Genomic DNA, 16,318 nt, shown 5'->3' on the forward strand with positions numbered 1-16,318 from the left:
TCAAGGGAGAAGGCACGTGCCTGGGAATCTGGTAGACGGAGGGAACTGGCCTCTACACACATCACACACATGTCATGACAGATGCATCACACACACACACACACACACACACACACACACACACACACCCAAAGTAAATATAAAGGAAAATTTTAAATAAGAGAGAGAAGAGAAAAGAGAGAGAGACAGATGGCTAGGCATAGTGTCATGTGCCATTAATCCCAGCACTTGGGAAGCAGAAGCAGGCAGATCTCTATGAGTTCAAAGCCAGCCTGGTCTGAAAAGTGAGTTCCAGGACAGCCAGAGCTATACAGAGAAACCTCAAACAAACAAACAGACAGACAGACAGACAGACAGACAGAGTACCTCAAACTAAAGCAAAAGGCAAGAAACAACTTTCAAAGTTGTTCTCTGACCTCCATCCTTGCACTATAGCATGTGCAAGCACACACTTACACACATAATATACATATATCATGGGGCTGGCGAGATGGCTCAGTGGGTAAGAGCACTGGCTGCTCTTCCAAAGGTCCTGAGTTCAAATCCCAGCAACCACATGGTATCTCTCAACCACCTGTAATGAGCTCTGACATCCTCTTCTGGTGTGTCTGAAGACAGCTACAGTGTACTTATGTATTATTATAAATAAATCTTCATATATATATACACACACACATATATACATATATCATATATACACATATGTACATGCATCATACACACACACACAAACTGAAGAAAAATTATTTAGGATTTTTAACTCAGGTAGATTCCAGTAAATTTTTACATTTTATATTTAATTATTACCATACTTTACACATTTATTCAGTTAAGTATTAATAATGATTTCTCAGTCGGGTGTGGTGGTGCATGCCTTTAATCCCAGCACTCAGGAGACAGGGGCAGGCGGATTTCTGAGTTCGAGGCCAGCCTAGTCTACAAAGTGAGTTCCAGGACAGCCAGGGCTATACAGAAAAACCCTGTCTCAAAAAAAACAAACAAACAAACAAAAAGATTTCTCTTTCCCCCAGAAGATATAAACTTATATATTTGAATATTTGACCATCTGAACATATTTTATACATGGTTTGTATGCACAATTGGGTACCTGTGTGGGCATGCGTATGTGTGTGTATGTGTGTGTGTTTGTGTTTGTGTGCCTGTGGAGGTCAGAGAGCCTTGGTTGTGGCACATTCCACTATCTCTTTGTGACAAAGTTTCTCCCTGGCCTGGAACTTTATGAAGTAGGCCAGGCTAGCTAGCTAGCACACTTCCAAAGAGCTGTCTGTTTTCCCCTCCTAACTCACGGTTGCTGGGATTATAAGTATGTGCTCAAATCTTCTTGTGGGTTCTAAGGGTTAGGAGCTCTAAGGGTCTATTTACTTACCAGACAAGTGGTCTACCAACGGAGCCATCTCCCCAGCCCCAGAGCACACTTTTGTTATAGATGAGTTTGTTTGGTAATCCATGTCCTGGTTTAAAGCATTAAAAATGCATGTAATGGGGTTGGAGAGATGGCTCCGCAGTTAAAAGTCCTGGTTGTGTGGGGGGTGGTGGCGCACGCCTTTAATCCCAGCACTCGGGAGGCAGAGGCAGGNGGATTTCTGAGTTCGAGGCCAGCCTGGTCTACAGAGTGAGTGCCAGGACAGCCAGGGCTACACAGAGAAACCCTGTCTCGAAAAAACCAAAAAAAAAAAAAAAAAAAAGAAACCCTGTCTCAAAAAAACAAAACAGAGCTGGTGAGATGGCTCAGTGGGTAAGAGCACCCGACTGCTCTTCCAAAGGTCCAAAGTTCAAATCCCAGCAACCACATGGTGGCTCACAACCATCCGTATTGAGATCTGACTCCCTCTTCTGGAGTGTCTGAAGACAGCTACAGTGTACTTACATATAATAAATAAATAAATAAATAAATAAATAAATAAATAAATAAATAAATAAACAAAAACAAAAAGTTGTCCAGAAGAACATTTCGAAGTTCAGAGAAAATATAGAATGTAAAACTTGCAGTGGTTAAAGTGACCACCTGCCTGGGGCAAGGAATGCAGCCCAGCTGTTAGATAGAGCACTTGCCTGGCATGTGCAAAACCCTGAACTCAATGCCCATCACCCCACAGAAGAAACATGGCGAAACAGTCCTGTTATCCCAGCACTCAGCGGGTAAAGAAAGGAGGACTTTTAATTGTCAATAAATATTCAATATAATAAGCCAGAAATCAACCCTTTGTACGACTTTTCTTTCTTAAAATTTTTATTTTTTTATTTACATATATGTGGGCTACTTGATTATCTGGATATGCACGGTATACATACAGGTTACCGACAAAAGTCAGAAGAAGGCTTCATTCCCCTTGAACTGGAGTTACAGGTGCTTGTGAGCCCCCACGTAGGTGCTGGGAACTGAACCTGGGTTGTCAGCAAGAGCAGCCAGTGCTCCTGACTTATGGATTTCAACCCCTTGGGAGGGCACACATCAGATGGTATCCTGCACATCAGATATTTACATTACGATTCACAACAGTAGCAAAATTACAGTTATAAACAGTAGCAATGAAATAACTTCACAGTTGGTATCACCAGAACATGCGGAGCTGTATTAAACGATCACAGTGTTGGGAAGGGTTGCGAGGCACTGGTCTGTCCGTCTCTCCATCCCTGAAATCACTTTTGTTTTGTTTTGTTTTGTTTTGTTTTGTTTTGTTGTTGTTTTTTCGAGACAGGGTTTCTCTGTGTAGCCCTGGCTGTCCTGGAACTCACTCTGTAGACCAGGCTGGCCTCCAACTCAGAAATTCGCCTGCCTCCCGAGTGCTGGGATCAAAGGTGTGCGCCACCACGCCCGGTGAAATCACTTATTTTTAAAGCAACTTACAGGTTTTTATTTTGTTTATATAATTTTGCTTAAACTTTTTTTAGCCACCCATCAAAAATACGTATCAGCCAACACATTTTTTTTCCAAATTGGTTCATCAGGTAGTTAATAACTGTGATAATTAATTGCAGGAATAAGTCCTGGGTGCCTGGGACATCACCAACACAACAGACCTGTCCGTCATAGTTAGCATGTGGGGAGCTATGTGTCTCCTCACCCAGGGCTTCAGAGGGGCCACAGGTGCCATTGCACAGGATGAACACTGCCCGTACTGGTGGCTTTCAGGTGCTTCAAGGTGTCTTGCCAAGCAGTAGGTGTCCACCCACCCCTGGAGCTGTCCCACTACCAGATCAAGTTCTCAGCCACGTCCCTGTATGACACCTCTGTCTCCACACTGTATGTGATCAACTCCCACCTGAGCATGAACAAGATGATCCACTCCTTGCCTCGGATTGGCTCAGAGGAAGCCGCCCCAGTGGGACCAACATCCTTTGAGTTCTTGCTGCCTCCTAATTCACCTATCATCATCTCCCCATCTGTGGGGACTGTGTTACCAGGAAAGGTGAGCATGGGTCCCATTGACAGGCCAGGAGGTAGAGCTTTCCGGCCTTCCCCCCAGGGTTCCATGCTTGGCCAGGAACTTATTCCTGCACTCTCTCCAGAGGTGTGTCCCATGGAGACTTCCTGCAGATGGGGCGGAGCTCCCTGCTCCTTGGTTCATTTCTTACTTTAGTCTGGTGAGGTTCTGATCCATTCAGGACGCTGTTTTCAGCCCCTCCAGTTAACAGATCCCCAAAACACATAGCCCAAAGTCCACTCCAGCCTACAGTCATCAGGGAGAACCTTCCTGGAAGGCATATCAGGTTAAAAATCTCAAAACCAAATGACCTTAAGAAAAATGCAGCCAGGCTCAGTGGCACATTTCCCTCTGAGCTTCTGAGGGACAGAAGTAGGTGGATCTGAGTCTAAGGCTAAGTGTGGTCTACAGACAGAGTTCCATAGAAGTCAGGGCTACACAGAAAGACGCTGTCTTGTCTGTCTTGGGGGGAAATGGAGAGAGAGAGGAAGAGAGAGAGAGAGAGAGAGAGAGAGAGAGAGAGAGAGAGAGAGAGAGGAAGAGGGAAGAGGGAAGAGAGAGAGAAGAGAGGAGAAGAGAGAAGAGAGAAGGGAGAGAGAACCATGAAAGGAGAGAGGTGTGCCAGCAAGGCCACCTCTGCCCTCTGGGCGTCTGTCTGGGGGGAGAGTTGACAATCTGAGTGTCTCTTTGCAGAGGTGCTTGATCCAGGTGGCCTTTCAGCCTGTACTGCCAAAGGAGATAATCTATGAGGAAGCTTCCCAGATCCTGAACAAAGAAATAGAGACCAAGCCTGTGGTGCGTGAAGTATTTTAGGGGAGGTGCATAGTGGCCATAGGGGAGGGGCATGAGGAAAGAAGAAAGAGGTGCCAGCAGAGGGAAGTGGGTGCAGATGTGTGGGCCCCTGGCACTTGGGATTGCAGCCTGTCCTAAGGGTAGCCCGTATGACAGAAGAACAAGGCAGGCTCTCCTGGCACTGTGCTTTAAGCTGTGTCCATGAGAGGTAAAAGGTTGTTTTGCAAGACCTCTCCCTCTCCTGGAAGCACCACCAGGCAGTGGGAGACAAGGCTGGCCCTAAAGGCAGCTGAGGTTTTAACCAAAGCGAGACTGGAATGAAAACACAGCAAGGGTAACCTTCTCACCAAGGGTAACATGGAAACCACCTTCAGAAGGCAGCCTTGAAACAGAAGCCGAGCCTTACCCAATGTTATGCACAGGCTTTGCGTGCTGTAGCCAGCCTAGGGAGTTGTGAAGCCAGTGGCTGTGGGCTTGGTCTTCAGCCACTCCGTGGCCTCGTGTCTTTATAGTACACACACAAGCAGAGAGACCTGACATTTCGACCCCTGATGAGGCAATAAGGTATAAGAGAGAGTGGGCTGGAGGACACTAAGGACCCTAGCCGTACAGATTTCTTACTTGTCTATGGCTTGATGTCTTTTAAGTTCAGACATTTCAGGCCGTGAACTTGTCTCTGTGCTGGGCCTTCCCGGGTGGCCCTGGATGCTTACTGTGTCAATCCCCTGTCACACCTGTTGTCAGACTCCCTTGGGAACCTGTTGATCAGAGGACTCCATTTACTCCAAACTTGAACTGGTGGCTCCTGCCACTCAGCAAGCAGTCAGACCAAGCTAGCTAGGCCAGGTCACAGAGGAACCTGTGGTAGGGGAGCAGTTACAGAGCCTGCTCTGCAGAGGACTGAGCCCCTTGGGCAACCCTACAGCATCTGCTCCTGCTTACAGTTCCAGAAGGAAATAGGGCAAAGGAAAGAACTTTGGAAACAGTCCTTGTCTGTGGTCCGGGTTCACAACCGGGATCGACCAACCCGGGTCTCCACTCCCCAAGCTACAGAGCTGCAGAGGCCAGTGATCAATTCCAGGTAGGACGAAGGGGTCTTCCCAACCTACATCCCACCCACCATACCCATGCCCCCACCCACCTCCCAACCCCTGCTCAGATGAGACTTCCTTGTTCAATAGAGGATTTCCCACACATTGCAATGGAGCAAAGCTTCACTGGCCTATGTATCTGCAGGACTAGCTGGCTTCAGAAATAGCTGGACCCATGGCTCTTCTTGCTAGGTATCTGTTCCTTGGCTATTCCTGTGGACCTTGTGTCCTCCTGAATAGACTACTCCACGGTCTGACTGTAGCCTTCCCAATAAACAAATGAGCCTAAGCAAGCTCTGAAGGGTTGGGCCCCTTGCCAGCCCAGAAATTGTCCCTGTAAACCTAGGAATATGGCGCAGTAGTGACAAAACCATTTACTCACTCTGTCTGGACGGCCAGGATCTGCAGTGGGGAAGAAGTTCCCTACAGGAGCCAAAAAAGAGTAGGAAGGCTAGCCTATCAGATAAAACTGGTATGGCCACCACCATCTGAGACCAATGTATACACATCACAGATGTGGAAGGCCTGGTCCCACACTGTACCCCAGGGCCACATCCTGAGAGGTCATAGGAACACCCACTGATGTGATTTGCTGCTTTCTTCCAGTTCCACTGAGTTCCAGATTGCACAAGCCACCTTGTCCAAAGCCTTCCAGGGGAAGTTTAACAGGTTTGTGATCCCCTGTGTTGTTGCCAGTGGTGACATCAAAGACAGGAAGACAGCGGAACCTCTGAGCTTCAGGTATGAGGTTCTTGAGCCAGGGTAGGGTGTGGTTGGCCATAAACCCACTATCCCTCCTCTACTGCTGATCAGATCTGAGGCCCGTGGGCCACTGGGTCACCCTAATCTGCCCTTTTCTGTCCTTGTCCTGGCTCTAGCCCCCATAATACTCTATATCTGGAGCTGTGGTGCCCAGCAGTGGCTCCATTTATTGTGGTGACATCCCACAAAGGCAAGACTGACTTTAACTTCGGGGATATTGCTGTGGGTAAGTCCTGATGTATACTGACAGCCCTCACTCCCTAGAGCACAGCTTCCACCCTGGGTACAGGGCTGCTCCAGCTACCGTCTCCTTCCTGACCTTGCTGTTGAGAGAGGTGCCGCTCGGGGCCGAGGAGCCTGTTACCTGACTCTTTGCCACATTTCAGGGCATCGAAGCGTAAAGAAGATCACCCTCCAGAACATTTGCAATGAGGACCTTACTGTATCCTTACCCATACCCATCGAGCCAGCTTCCAGAGCTGGGGGTGGGAGTGAGGTGTGTAGCAGAGCCCGCAAAAGGTTATCTTCATCCTTGATAATCCTCAGCTGGAGTACTCAGTGTTGAACCCCAACGGCCCCTTCGTCAGGCTAAACCCTTTTAACAAGCTGCGCTCTGGTGAGACACAAACCCTGGTGCTGTCCTTCTCGCCTCATGAGAACAAACTGGTGAGTGTAGCCCCCATGCATGAATGGGCAATGCTGCTGCCCTGGGATCTCCAGCCACATTTCAGGACCATGGTGTGACCAAGGGGAGGGAGGGTGAGATACCACTGAGCTCTCGGGCCCAGATGATCAACTGGGGCCTGAAAGCAGCCTGTGCTCCAGACTCTAGCTCTTGCCAACAAGTCTGGAGGCAGAGATCTCCAGGCTATCTCTGTAGCATAATGCTACCAGCCAGCCGCTCATGAGTAGAGCTCCCACGTTTGCTCTTTGCTAAAGGACATGATCTCCTTAGGCTCAAGAAACTCTGGACATCATCACCAAGAGAGGCACTCTCAGTCTCACCCTCTTTGGCATGGGTGTGGCATCCATGATTACGTGCTCCATTGACGGCAACATCCTCAACATGGGCTATGTGCTTGCCAGAGAATCTGTCTCAACAAATTTTAAGGTGAATTAACCCTTTGTCTTGGCCCAGCTTCCTGGAAAAGGATTTTTTTTGGAGGTAATGAACTCTGCACTTGGAAGCACCCCAGCTGGTTGGGGAATCACACTGGAGTCACAGACTGTCTCCCTCAAATGCTCTGTTCCCAAGAGGCTGTCATTTCTAGTGCTTCTCAAAGAGGGTATCAAGGAAGGGGAAGAGATCAGATGAGGATACAGTTCAGTCAACAGCTGACGGGCACACAGCTGGGCAGGGAAGCAAGCTGCCAGCCAGCCTTAGAAAAGGAGCAGGGTGAGGGGAGTGACCAAATACCAAGAGTCCCAAACACTGATATTGTGGTTACTGTTAGCAATGCCACCTAGTCCTGAGCAGTGATCCAGCAGCTGGTAGCCTAGTCACCGGCACTAGGGCAGCCCACGGTATGCTGGTCAGGTGACATCTTGCTCTTACAGCTTCAGAATGAATCCTCGCTTCCCATTAAGTTCTGGGTGCGTCTGGAGAGCCTCTCCAAAAAAAAGACTGAGGCCCACCAGCAGCTGCCAAAGTTCATTACCTCCCATGAGCAGAGGACAGAAATAGTTGGTGAGCTAACTGCCAGGAACCACAGGGGTACAGTTCCATGAGGAGATGCGTGCTAGGAAATGAGGGTGGTGTTTGGAGTGGAGGGGGTCAAGACAGATTATGGAGAGGCTGGGCAGAGGGGGAATTGGAAGGGTCTGAGCTCAGTGAAGGAGGATGGTAGTGTTGACCGTAACTGCTGTCCCACCCACAGGCACACAGAACTACAATGGTCAGAGTGTGTTCAGTATTGTCCCAGTTGAGGGCCTCATGTTCCCTGGGAAGGCTCAAGAGTTTACCGTCACCTTCAGTCCGGACCACGAGAGCCTCTACTTCTCTGACCTGCTCCAAGTGGTGCTCTTTGAAAAGGTGGAACTCAGAGCTGGGCCCCCAGAGATTCCACCCCAGCCTGGGAGGGATCTATACGGGTCCCTTATCTGGCCCTTCTTGGCAGCTTTTATTATCTGGCCCTTTATGTTGGGGGCTGCCAGTTAGAGACCAGCATTCCTGGTTCTCCAGGACCCACCCATGCCTCAAGCAGCCTCAGTTCTCAATTGTCAAGCTTCAGGGCAGGCTGCTATACTTCTTGTCCCCCAGAAAGTCTCCCACCAGATCCTCTTGAAGGGTGCTGCCCGCGAGCACATGATGTTTGTGGAGGGAGGAGACCCACTGGATGTGCCTGTGGAGTCCCTGGCAGTAGTCACTGCTTTTGACCCAGAGCATAAAGAAGGTGAGCCCCCACCATGTGATTTCTGGCTTGGAGAAAAGGGAGGCAGGGGTAACTTACCTTAGGGATCAGTGACAAGGCCCGCCAGCTAGTGGGCATAATGAGACCCAGTGGACAAGGGCAGATAGAATTGTGGACCATCAACCCCAGAGCCAAGAGGACTGCTCTGAAGGGTGCCAGGGCTCCAGGTTCACCCTCCACCTCTGTTGTGCCACCCTGAACAATTCCTCTCACCCTCAGGCCATACCCTTCCTCTAGACACTTTTCAGCTAGATTCTTCCTTTCCAGAAGCTGAGGAGCTAAAGCCCATCCTGGTGACCTTGAACTATGTCCAGCTGGACATAGACACAACAACCTCCCCTGCCACCCGAGAGCTACAAGTGGGCTGTATCCGGACCACACAGCCATCACCAAGGAAGGTGACCACAACCCTAGCTCGAGTTAAACCCCAGAAGCCTCCCTGTCCTCCCTGGCAAGGGATCCCCTGGCCTTGTACCTCGCTGGCCTCGTATAGGATTTTTGCAGCGGATGTGGGGTGGTGACTTCCCCCACCCCCGGTGAGAGTTGAGGGATAGGTAAAGCCGGGGCCCCCTCACCCCTTTAGTCCTACTACCTCCTGGGAGCCCCTAACCTCCAGTAGTATCAATGCCTCACAGACTGTGGAGTTCAGCCTGGACGGTGTATCATGGCTTCAGCACAAGGGCTTCTCCATCGAGCCCTCCAGGGGTTCTGTGGAGCGTGGTCAGACTAAGACCATCAACATCTCCTGGGTACCACCTGCTGACTTTGATGTAGGTTTTGGGACCCCAGGCTGGGCAGGGAGGGGTAACTATGACAGACCTGTGAGCTGAAGTAGACACGGCATTGGAAAAGAACAGATTTGTCTGAAAAGTCTAAGGATTCTTCTTCTTCCAGCCAGACCACCCACTCATGGTGTCAACCCTGCTGCAGCTCCGGGGAGACGTAAAGGAAACCTACAAAGTCACCTTTGTAGCCCACGTGGTCACTGGGCTTTGAGGACACAGGAAACTGCAGAGCCTCCTGGACTCTCCTATCCACCTTGAACTGCTTCCCAAGCTGTGGGCCAAGGCAACCCATTCTCCTAGGCCTGGGACCTGGCCATCCCCTGCTGGAAAGGTTCAAGTGAACAGTCCCAGAGCCAGAGCTTCCAGCCCTACAGACATAGCTAATTCCTTCTGCCCTGTGAGCGTCTAAGACCACACACACACACACACACACACACACACACACACACACACACACACCAAGAAATACTAATCCATCCAAGTCAACACACACACACAGCCTGCTCCTCGATGCACCATTCCCACCCACAGAACCCAAACCCACCAGCACCTCCCCAGGCTTCGGAGATCCCAGGAGATCTCAACATAGGCCTATCAATAAACTCTGAGAACCAACACGTTGGCCTGCAGTGTGGGGCCTAAGCACAGAGTGAGGTGGATGGGGAGCCTGAAGGAAGTCTGACCCATACCCACCCCCCTCTCACATAACCCAACCCATAAAACAGTGTTCTGGCTAGTACAAACCTCCCAGAGGGTGGGATCTTGCCAGATAACTAGAGGGAGTTCACCCTGCCCGAACCCTGGAAGACCCCTCTAGATCCATATCGTTGAGGGTAACAGTAGGCAGCGTAGGATGCTGGGGGTTGCAGAGCCAGGGTTGAGCCTGGTTCAGACCTGGAAAGGTACAGGAGCGAGTAAGAGGGGGACAAGAGGTTCCAAAGTCCAGAAAAGGTCCCGTAAGCCTCTCAACTCCTCCCAAGTCTCAGGACCCCAGATGATCCCAAGTAAGGTGTGAGCCCAGTGTAAAGCGGGGCCCAGCCCATGAGTTTGAGCTCAGAGTTCTCTGAAAAGGATGGATTTTGCTTTCTGCACCCCCATTCCAACACCACACCAGCTCTTCCCTCTGAAATACAGCTTGTTGAAAGCTTTCTCTCAAAGCACATCCAGCCTGCCTGCCTGCCTGCCTTGCCCACCTGTGCAGCATACAAACTTTGCCACCCAATGGGGACAAGCTCCCGAGAGAGCCTTCCCATCCTTCCTGGGCCCAGCAGGGCGATGGAGGTGATGGCATCTATCTGGGTCACTATTCTCATGAAAGCCCTTAGTGCCCCTGATGCCTTGAAGCCTGTCATGGCCCTTAACTGAGCCAGCCATTTTGCAGGAATCCTGTTCATCGACCTTGGAGGTAGCAGGCCCAGGCCTTTGGCTTCCCTGACAGTAGCTGACCACTTATGACCTCAAACCCTTGACATGATTCCAGGCCAGATGAGTGGACAAGTCTAGAGAAGGCACTACTCTAGGCAGGCTACTTCCTTCTGATCCCAGACCTGTTTATATTGACCCAGGTCCTCTGCAAGAGCAGATCCTTCCCTTTTCTAGACTCCAGACTTTGGTCCCAGCCTTGCACTGTACTTTTGACATCTACTCTTCCTATTGCTGGCCCTATGGTACCAAGCACAGCCACGACACAGCAAAGGACAGAAACAGCATAGGAACTAAGCTCATTGACCTGGCAGAGAGGGCCTTTGAGAGGCAAGGCACAGGTCTCAAGTGCATAGGACAGCTGTAGAACTCCTACCCACTGAGGGAAAAACCCAAGATACATGCAGGTATGTGCACAGTGAAGAAATGAAGGCAGGACAGAGGACTGGTACACCTCCTATCCTCTCTTAACCAGCCTGGTCGTGCTGACCACCTGCTGCAATTTGATCACCAATGTTCTAATAGTCCCCTAGTAGTGGGGGGGGGGGGGGGCAGAGCAGCTGGCCCAGCTCTTAGCCTGAAGGGAGGACCATTAAGGAGATTCCCCCAAGAAGAAGCAGCCACTTCCGCAGAAGAAGAAGCAGGCATTCCAGGTTGAGCAAGGAGTGGTCAACGAATGAGACCTTTAAAGCCAAATGTTTTTTTGGAAAGTGGTCTGTTTGCAGTGGTTCAGTAGTCCAGAGCCAGGGGCTGGCTCCAGACCGAATGGGCCATTCCCCGGAGGTATCCCTACAGAGGATCCATAGCAAATGTCCTTGAATGATGACCTAGAAGGCCCAGCACGGGCTGGAGAGATGGCTCAGTGGTTAAGAGCACTGACTGTTCTTCCAGAGGTCCTGAGTTCAAATCCCAGCAACCACATTGTGGCTCACAACCATCGTAATGATATCTGATGCCCTCCCTCTCCTGGAGTGTCAGAAGGCAGCTACAGTGTACTTACATATAATAAATAAATAAATAAATGGCAGGCCCAGCATATTAATGGTGTAGATCCCCACCCCTTTTTACCTAGCCAATTGTGGAGTGTGAGGGTGGATTCTGCTTTTCCCGAGAGGCCACAACCCAGTGCAGTCCTGACCACAAGTTTCAGGAGACCTGGTTTATGGATGGGGATGGGGAAAATAGGAGATACAGGTGGCTGGCTGAGGCGTCAGTCAAATATATGACAGACAGACCCATGTCCCATGCCCAGAGAGAATACTGCTCTATTCCCTCCTAGGGCTCCCACTGAAAGATCTTGATCCTTGATGACACAGAGGGAAAGGGGTGTGTGTGTGTGTGTGTGTGTGTGTGTGTGTGTGTGTGTGTGTGAAGTGCTCTCTCTCTCAAACTTCTATTGGAAAAAAACAAAAGAGCAACAAAAAAACGGAGAGCAAGGAGGGAAGCATACCAAGGTGGGCGTGACCCTGGACCTTCAGCTGACAAGGCCCAGGGGCGGGGCCTCATAAAGCTGAGCGAGTGTTGGACTGAGTTTCGCTCTGTCTAAGGAACATGGCCCCGGGGCCGTCAGCCACACAGGGGATCCTGCTGCTGCTACCTCTCCTGCCTCTGTCCCAGGTGGGTTGGGCCTCACTCGCAGCGGGTTTAAGGCAAGAGGGGCGGCCCTGAGTTCGGTCCCGCCCTGCTCTGGCTCACCCTTGTCCCTACAGGTGACGCTGGGTTCCGCGGACGGCAACTGTGACCCCTCGGATCAGTAAGTAGCTGGGGGCCAAGGGGAGAGGCAGAACTTGGACCGTGCTGGGAAAGGCTGGAGCGGTGGAGTGAGCTAGCAGATACCTCACCTGCTTCAGGTGCCGCTTTCCCGCAGGTGCCCGCCCCAGGCCCGCTGGAGCAGCCTATGGCATGTGGGGTAAGTGGAATCCGCCGTGCCAACCCTCTGGCCCAACAGTTCCTCTGAAGTTAGACCATGGCTAGGACCTCCACAATCCCTTCTGCCTCATCTGCTGCATCTGCTGCCCCCAACTCCCTCGACGCTGTCTGAAGAGCCCTTGAGCCCTAGGCAGCCTTGGAAACCAGACCCGATTATCCTCAGCAGAAGGCACAAGGACTGTGCAGTTGCCTGGGGACAGTGTGTCCTGGGAGTGAACCCAAGGCCATCCCTGGCCAGCACTGGAGAGCCAAGCTAGGACTGGCCCCAGCTGGAAGAGACCAGTGCAGGCGGCTCCTCGGGCCTGAATCCAGCTGAGGAAGTGTCTGGCATGGAAAGACTTCTCTTATTTTCTTTTCACCTGCCTGTTATCCTGTTTTGGGTGGTTAGGCATGACTGGCCCCCGAGTGCAGGTGCCCAGTAACAGAAGGCCAGTCCCGTGGTAGATCCTTGCTCTTCCTTACCAGGCTCATCCTGCTCGCCATACTCCTGATGCTTCTGTGTGGGGTCACAGCCAGCTGTGTACGATTCTGCTGCCTCAGGAAGCAGACGCACACCCAGACACACACACCAGCGGCGTGGCAGCCCTGTGACGGGACAGTCATCCCAGTGGACAGCGATAGCCCCGCACACAGCACTGTGACCTGTGAGTGTCTGGAACCCATTAGCCTGCATGGGGGTTTGGGGGCTGAGGACACCGTGGGGTGAATGCCAAGCCATCTTGATAAACCCACTCTTGTTCCCTGCAGCCTACAGTTCCGTGCAGTACCCACTGGGCATGCGGCTGCCCCTGTACTTTGGAGAGCCAGACCCTGACTCAATGGTCCCTCCCACCTACAGCCTATATGCGTCTGAGCTGCCACCCTCCTATGATGAAGTTGTGAAGATGATAAAAGCCAGGGAGGAAGTGGCAGCTCCCTCTGAGAAAACCAACTCTCTGCCTGAGGCCTTGGAACCAGAGACCACTGGAGGGCCCCAGGAGCCAGGCCCCAGTGTCCAGCGGCCCTAGTCAAGCCGCCTTGAAAAGGGTGGGAGTTCTTTCTTCTGGAGCCATTAAACCATAGCCTGGATTCCTGGCACTTAGGACCAAGGAGCCCCACCTGTGTCATCCATCCTTCCCCTGGGAAGGCCAGCCATCCAGCACATTGCTGCGGACGCGGCCTCGTTGCTATGCAATGCCCAGCCAGCCAGCCTGCCCCTGTATTGGCCCCTCTTTTTCACCCTTCCCATCCATCCGGGGCCCAGCAGGCCCTCATCCCAGAGGAGCCTGGATCTTGGGAGCTCAAACCCCACTGGCATGCCAGCCCTTTAAGGGGAAAATAAAGTTTACGTAGACGTGGTCTCGGTCTTTGCTGAAAGGGCTCTAGTGCCCCCCCCAAGGGTGTCCAGCAGGCCTTAGGTAGCCACCCCAGTGTAAACAGACAGGATTGGGGGTGTGTGTCCATCTGCTCTTCCTGCTGGCATTTAGAGCCCATATCTGGACAGTGGGAAGGGCCAGGGGTCAGAGAAAAATGATCTCAACTTCAGAGTGTGCCCACATTCCCTTACCCAGGCCCACCTCTTCCCTCCAGGTTGGGTCGGAGAAAAACCTGCAGTCAATCCTCATCCCCGTCAGTCTCCTTGGGTCAGCCTCCATTTTCCCGAGGGTCTCACACACATTCATGAGTGCAAGCCTGCCAAGGCTTCACGTTTGGCCACCACCTTCCGGTACCTTTATGAACTCCTCATTTATTCAGGCACCACCAACCTCCAGGCCCAAGGTCCTCCATGAACATGTCTCAGTCTACCCAGTCCCTTGCTGTTCTTGTCAAAGCTGCCCTCAGTTTGCCCTCCTGGTCCTGGGTTTTCTCATAGTAAATCCCCCAGGAAGCCATCACAGTTAAAGAACCCTTTGTCTGCAAAGAGTCTCACTGTTCCAAGAATCAAGTTAGGGCTCCCAGGTCCACCCTTTCTTCTCTAGCTGCATCTCTCCCCACTCGTGTGCACAGGTGACCACAGACCCGGACTGTACCCACACCCCACACCCTGCCAGCCCCATCCACATCCCGCATAGGCCAGGTCGCTCTTGGTGAAGTCAATGCCTCGAAGGCTCATTCGCTGTCCCCACTCCTCACCTTCCCCTTGCTCTCCTTATGGAACACCTCAAAGACACGCCCGTACCCCTTAATCTACTCAGCTGCCAAGCGTTCAGTCTGTAGGGATACCTGGCTTCTCCAGGGGCTCATTGCCCACCTGTCCAGGAGAGGGTAGGAAGTAACCTATCTTCTACTTGGTTATCCTTCAGGGCATACAGTTAAAAAGGAGACCCTAGTGGAGAGAAGATGTTTAAGAACAAGTTTCACAGTGGATGTAATCCTGACAGAGGCAAGAATACCTCAGGGGAAGGGTGGCACAGTCATGAGGGCCAGATGAAGGCTGTCAGGCAGGCACACAAGAGCCAGGGCACAGGCCAGCCTTGTGAGGTAGCATCAGGGACTAAAAAAAAAAAAAAAATACAAACAAACCCTAGAGCCAAAGCATTCAACCGTCCTTTCACACCCTTGCAGAAGCAGGTCCCTATGAAAGCCTTCAGCAAGGGGTGATTTACTCCAGACCAGGAGGAGGGAAGTGCTGTCAGTGAAAGTCCTCCTTAGGCTCCCAAATGGCCCTCACACCTTGGGTGCATTCTCTGCCTGCAGGCCCTGCCCTAATCCCCTCCCCTACCCACCCAGCCGGTTCTCCAGAGGTTCCATCAGGTACTGAAACTACCTTACCCATGTGCCCTAGATGACCAAAAAGAAAATGAGGTGACTCCAGGCTGCTTAGGGCAGAGCATGCTGGACTGCCAGGCTAGCCATGTCTTAACTAGGCTCAACTACCTAGGGTTTCCAGGATACAGATTCCAAAATCCTTTTAGGGTTAGAAAATCCTGCGAGTCCTCTTTCAGGATAGGCTCAGTCCTTCCCTAAAGGGCCACTTCCTGAACCTTCTCAGCTTGGGCATTCACTCACCCTGAAGAGTGTGCTAAGGGCCAGTGGCAAAGGGACACAGAAGAATCAGCCAATGCTAGATAGATCCTTGCATGGACTGTTGTTCCCATCTCATAATCCAACTCTATGTCTCCACAGACGTGAACACACACACATTGCCACACAGCCACACACACACATACACATACACACACACACACACAAATAATAAACAAATAAATATAAATGTGATAATTTTTTAAGTTCAGGGCTGGGGAGATGGCCCAGTAGATTAAAAGCACCTAGGTTCTACTCCAGGGACCCTCATTAAAGGCTGTGATCACTTATTTAGGAAACTTCTTGTAAAAGGCCCAGCCCAACGGGTTAGTTTGCCATTTGCTTTTGTCTAGCTGGACCCACATACAGACTCAGTGCCAATCCCACTGCCAAGATTTGGCAAACACTCTATAATGGTAGAAGGACTGAGCCAGTGCCTTAAGGATCCTGGCTACCATGCACAGATGGGACTTGAAGGTCCCCAGTTTAGAGCAGAAACATGGGCACTGCCTGTGGCCTGGCAGGTGAACCTGGGGCAAGCCAGCACTATGAGACTGGCAGGTTGCCTCCAGGCAGTTGGGGGCTATTCTGGGGTTTCTTGGGAAACCTGACCTCCCATCCGCTCAGAACAGCAAAGCCAACTCCCTAGGAAGTAGCAAGGTGCCACAGAAACACTC

General features: G+C 51.3%; 2 protein-coding genes across 4 annotated transcripts in view; both read left to right on the forward strand.

Annotated features, from left to right (window-relative positions):
* Positions 1 to 9,890, forward strand: part of Cfap74 (cilia and flagella associated protein 74) — a 57,745-nt gene extending 47,855 nt beyond the window's left edge. Inside the window, exons 26-39 of one of the 3 annotated variants that reach the window (XM_021160961.2) lie at positions 3,155 to 3,431; positions 4,140 to 4,241; positions 5,183 to 5,319; positions 5,936 to 6,070; positions 6,208 to 6,317; positions 6,478 to 6,533; positions 6,638 to 6,757; positions 7,047 to 7,202; positions 7,649 to 7,778; positions 7,969 to 8,123; positions 8,352 to 8,484; positions 8,770 to 8,900; positions 9,138 to 9,272; positions 9,397 to 9,890. In XM_021160961.2, coding sequence (XP_021016620.1) covers positions 3,155 to 3,431; positions 4,140 to 4,241; positions 5,183 to 5,319; positions 5,936 to 6,070; positions 6,208 to 6,317; positions 6,478 to 6,533; positions 6,638 to 6,757; positions 7,047 to 7,202; positions 7,649 to 7,778; positions 7,969 to 8,123; positions 8,352 to 8,484; positions 8,770 to 8,900; positions 9,138 to 9,272; positions 9,397 to 9,498 — 1,879 coding nt within the window. In that variant the 3' untranslated portion in view covers positions 9,499 to 9,890. The remainder of the gene's footprint in view (positions 1 to 3,154; positions 3,432 to 4,139; positions 4,242 to 5,182; positions 5,320 to 5,935; positions 6,071 to 6,207; positions 6,318 to 6,477; positions 6,534 to 6,637; positions 6,758 to 7,046; positions 7,203 to 7,648; positions 7,779 to 7,968; positions 8,124 to 8,351; positions 8,485 to 8,769; positions 8,901 to 9,137; positions 9,273 to 9,396) is intronic. The other 2 variants (XM_021160963.2, XM_021160964.2) reach the window with 2 other exon arrangements.
* A 2,339-nt stretch (positions 9,891 to 12,229) lies between these two features.
* Positions 12,230 to 13,975, forward strand: Tmem52 (transmembrane protein 52). Its single transcript, XM_021160972.1, has 5 exons — positions 12,230 to 12,326; positions 12,419 to 12,462; positions 12,577 to 12,618; positions 13,104 to 13,282; positions 13,386 to 13,975. Exons 1-5 carry the CDS (start codon positions 12,261 to 12,263, stop codon positions 13,643 to 13,645), a joined length of 591 nt encoding a protein of 196 aa, XP_021016631.1. The 5' UTR covers positions 12,230 to 12,260; the 3' UTR covers positions 13,646 to 13,975.
* The last annotated feature ends 2,343 nt before the right edge of the window (positions 13,976 to 16,318 follow it).

This window comes from Mus caroli, chromosome 4, assembly GCF_900094665.2.
Source record: "Mus caroli chromosome 4, CAROLI_EIJ_v1.1, whole genome shotgun sequence".
Classification (NCBI taxonomy): Eukaryota; Metazoa; Chordata; class Mammalia; order Rodentia; family Muridae; genus Mus; species Mus caroli.

Excerpts from the sequence above, each read along its gene's own strand:
- Tmem52 (XM_021160972.1), top strand. The coding sequence starts at position 12,261 with ATGGCCCCGGGGCCGTCAGCCACACAGGGGATCCTGCTGCTGCTACCT. Across the intron at positions 12,327-12,418 it reads CTCTCCTGCCTCTGTCCCAG|GTGACGCTGGGTTCCGCGGA; the intron begins GTGGGTTGGGCC and ends TTGTCCCTACAG. Across the intron at positions 12,619-13,103 it reads AGCAGCCTATGGCATGTGGG|GCTCATCCTGCTCGCCATAC; the intron begins GTAAGTGGAATC and ends CTTCCTTACCAG.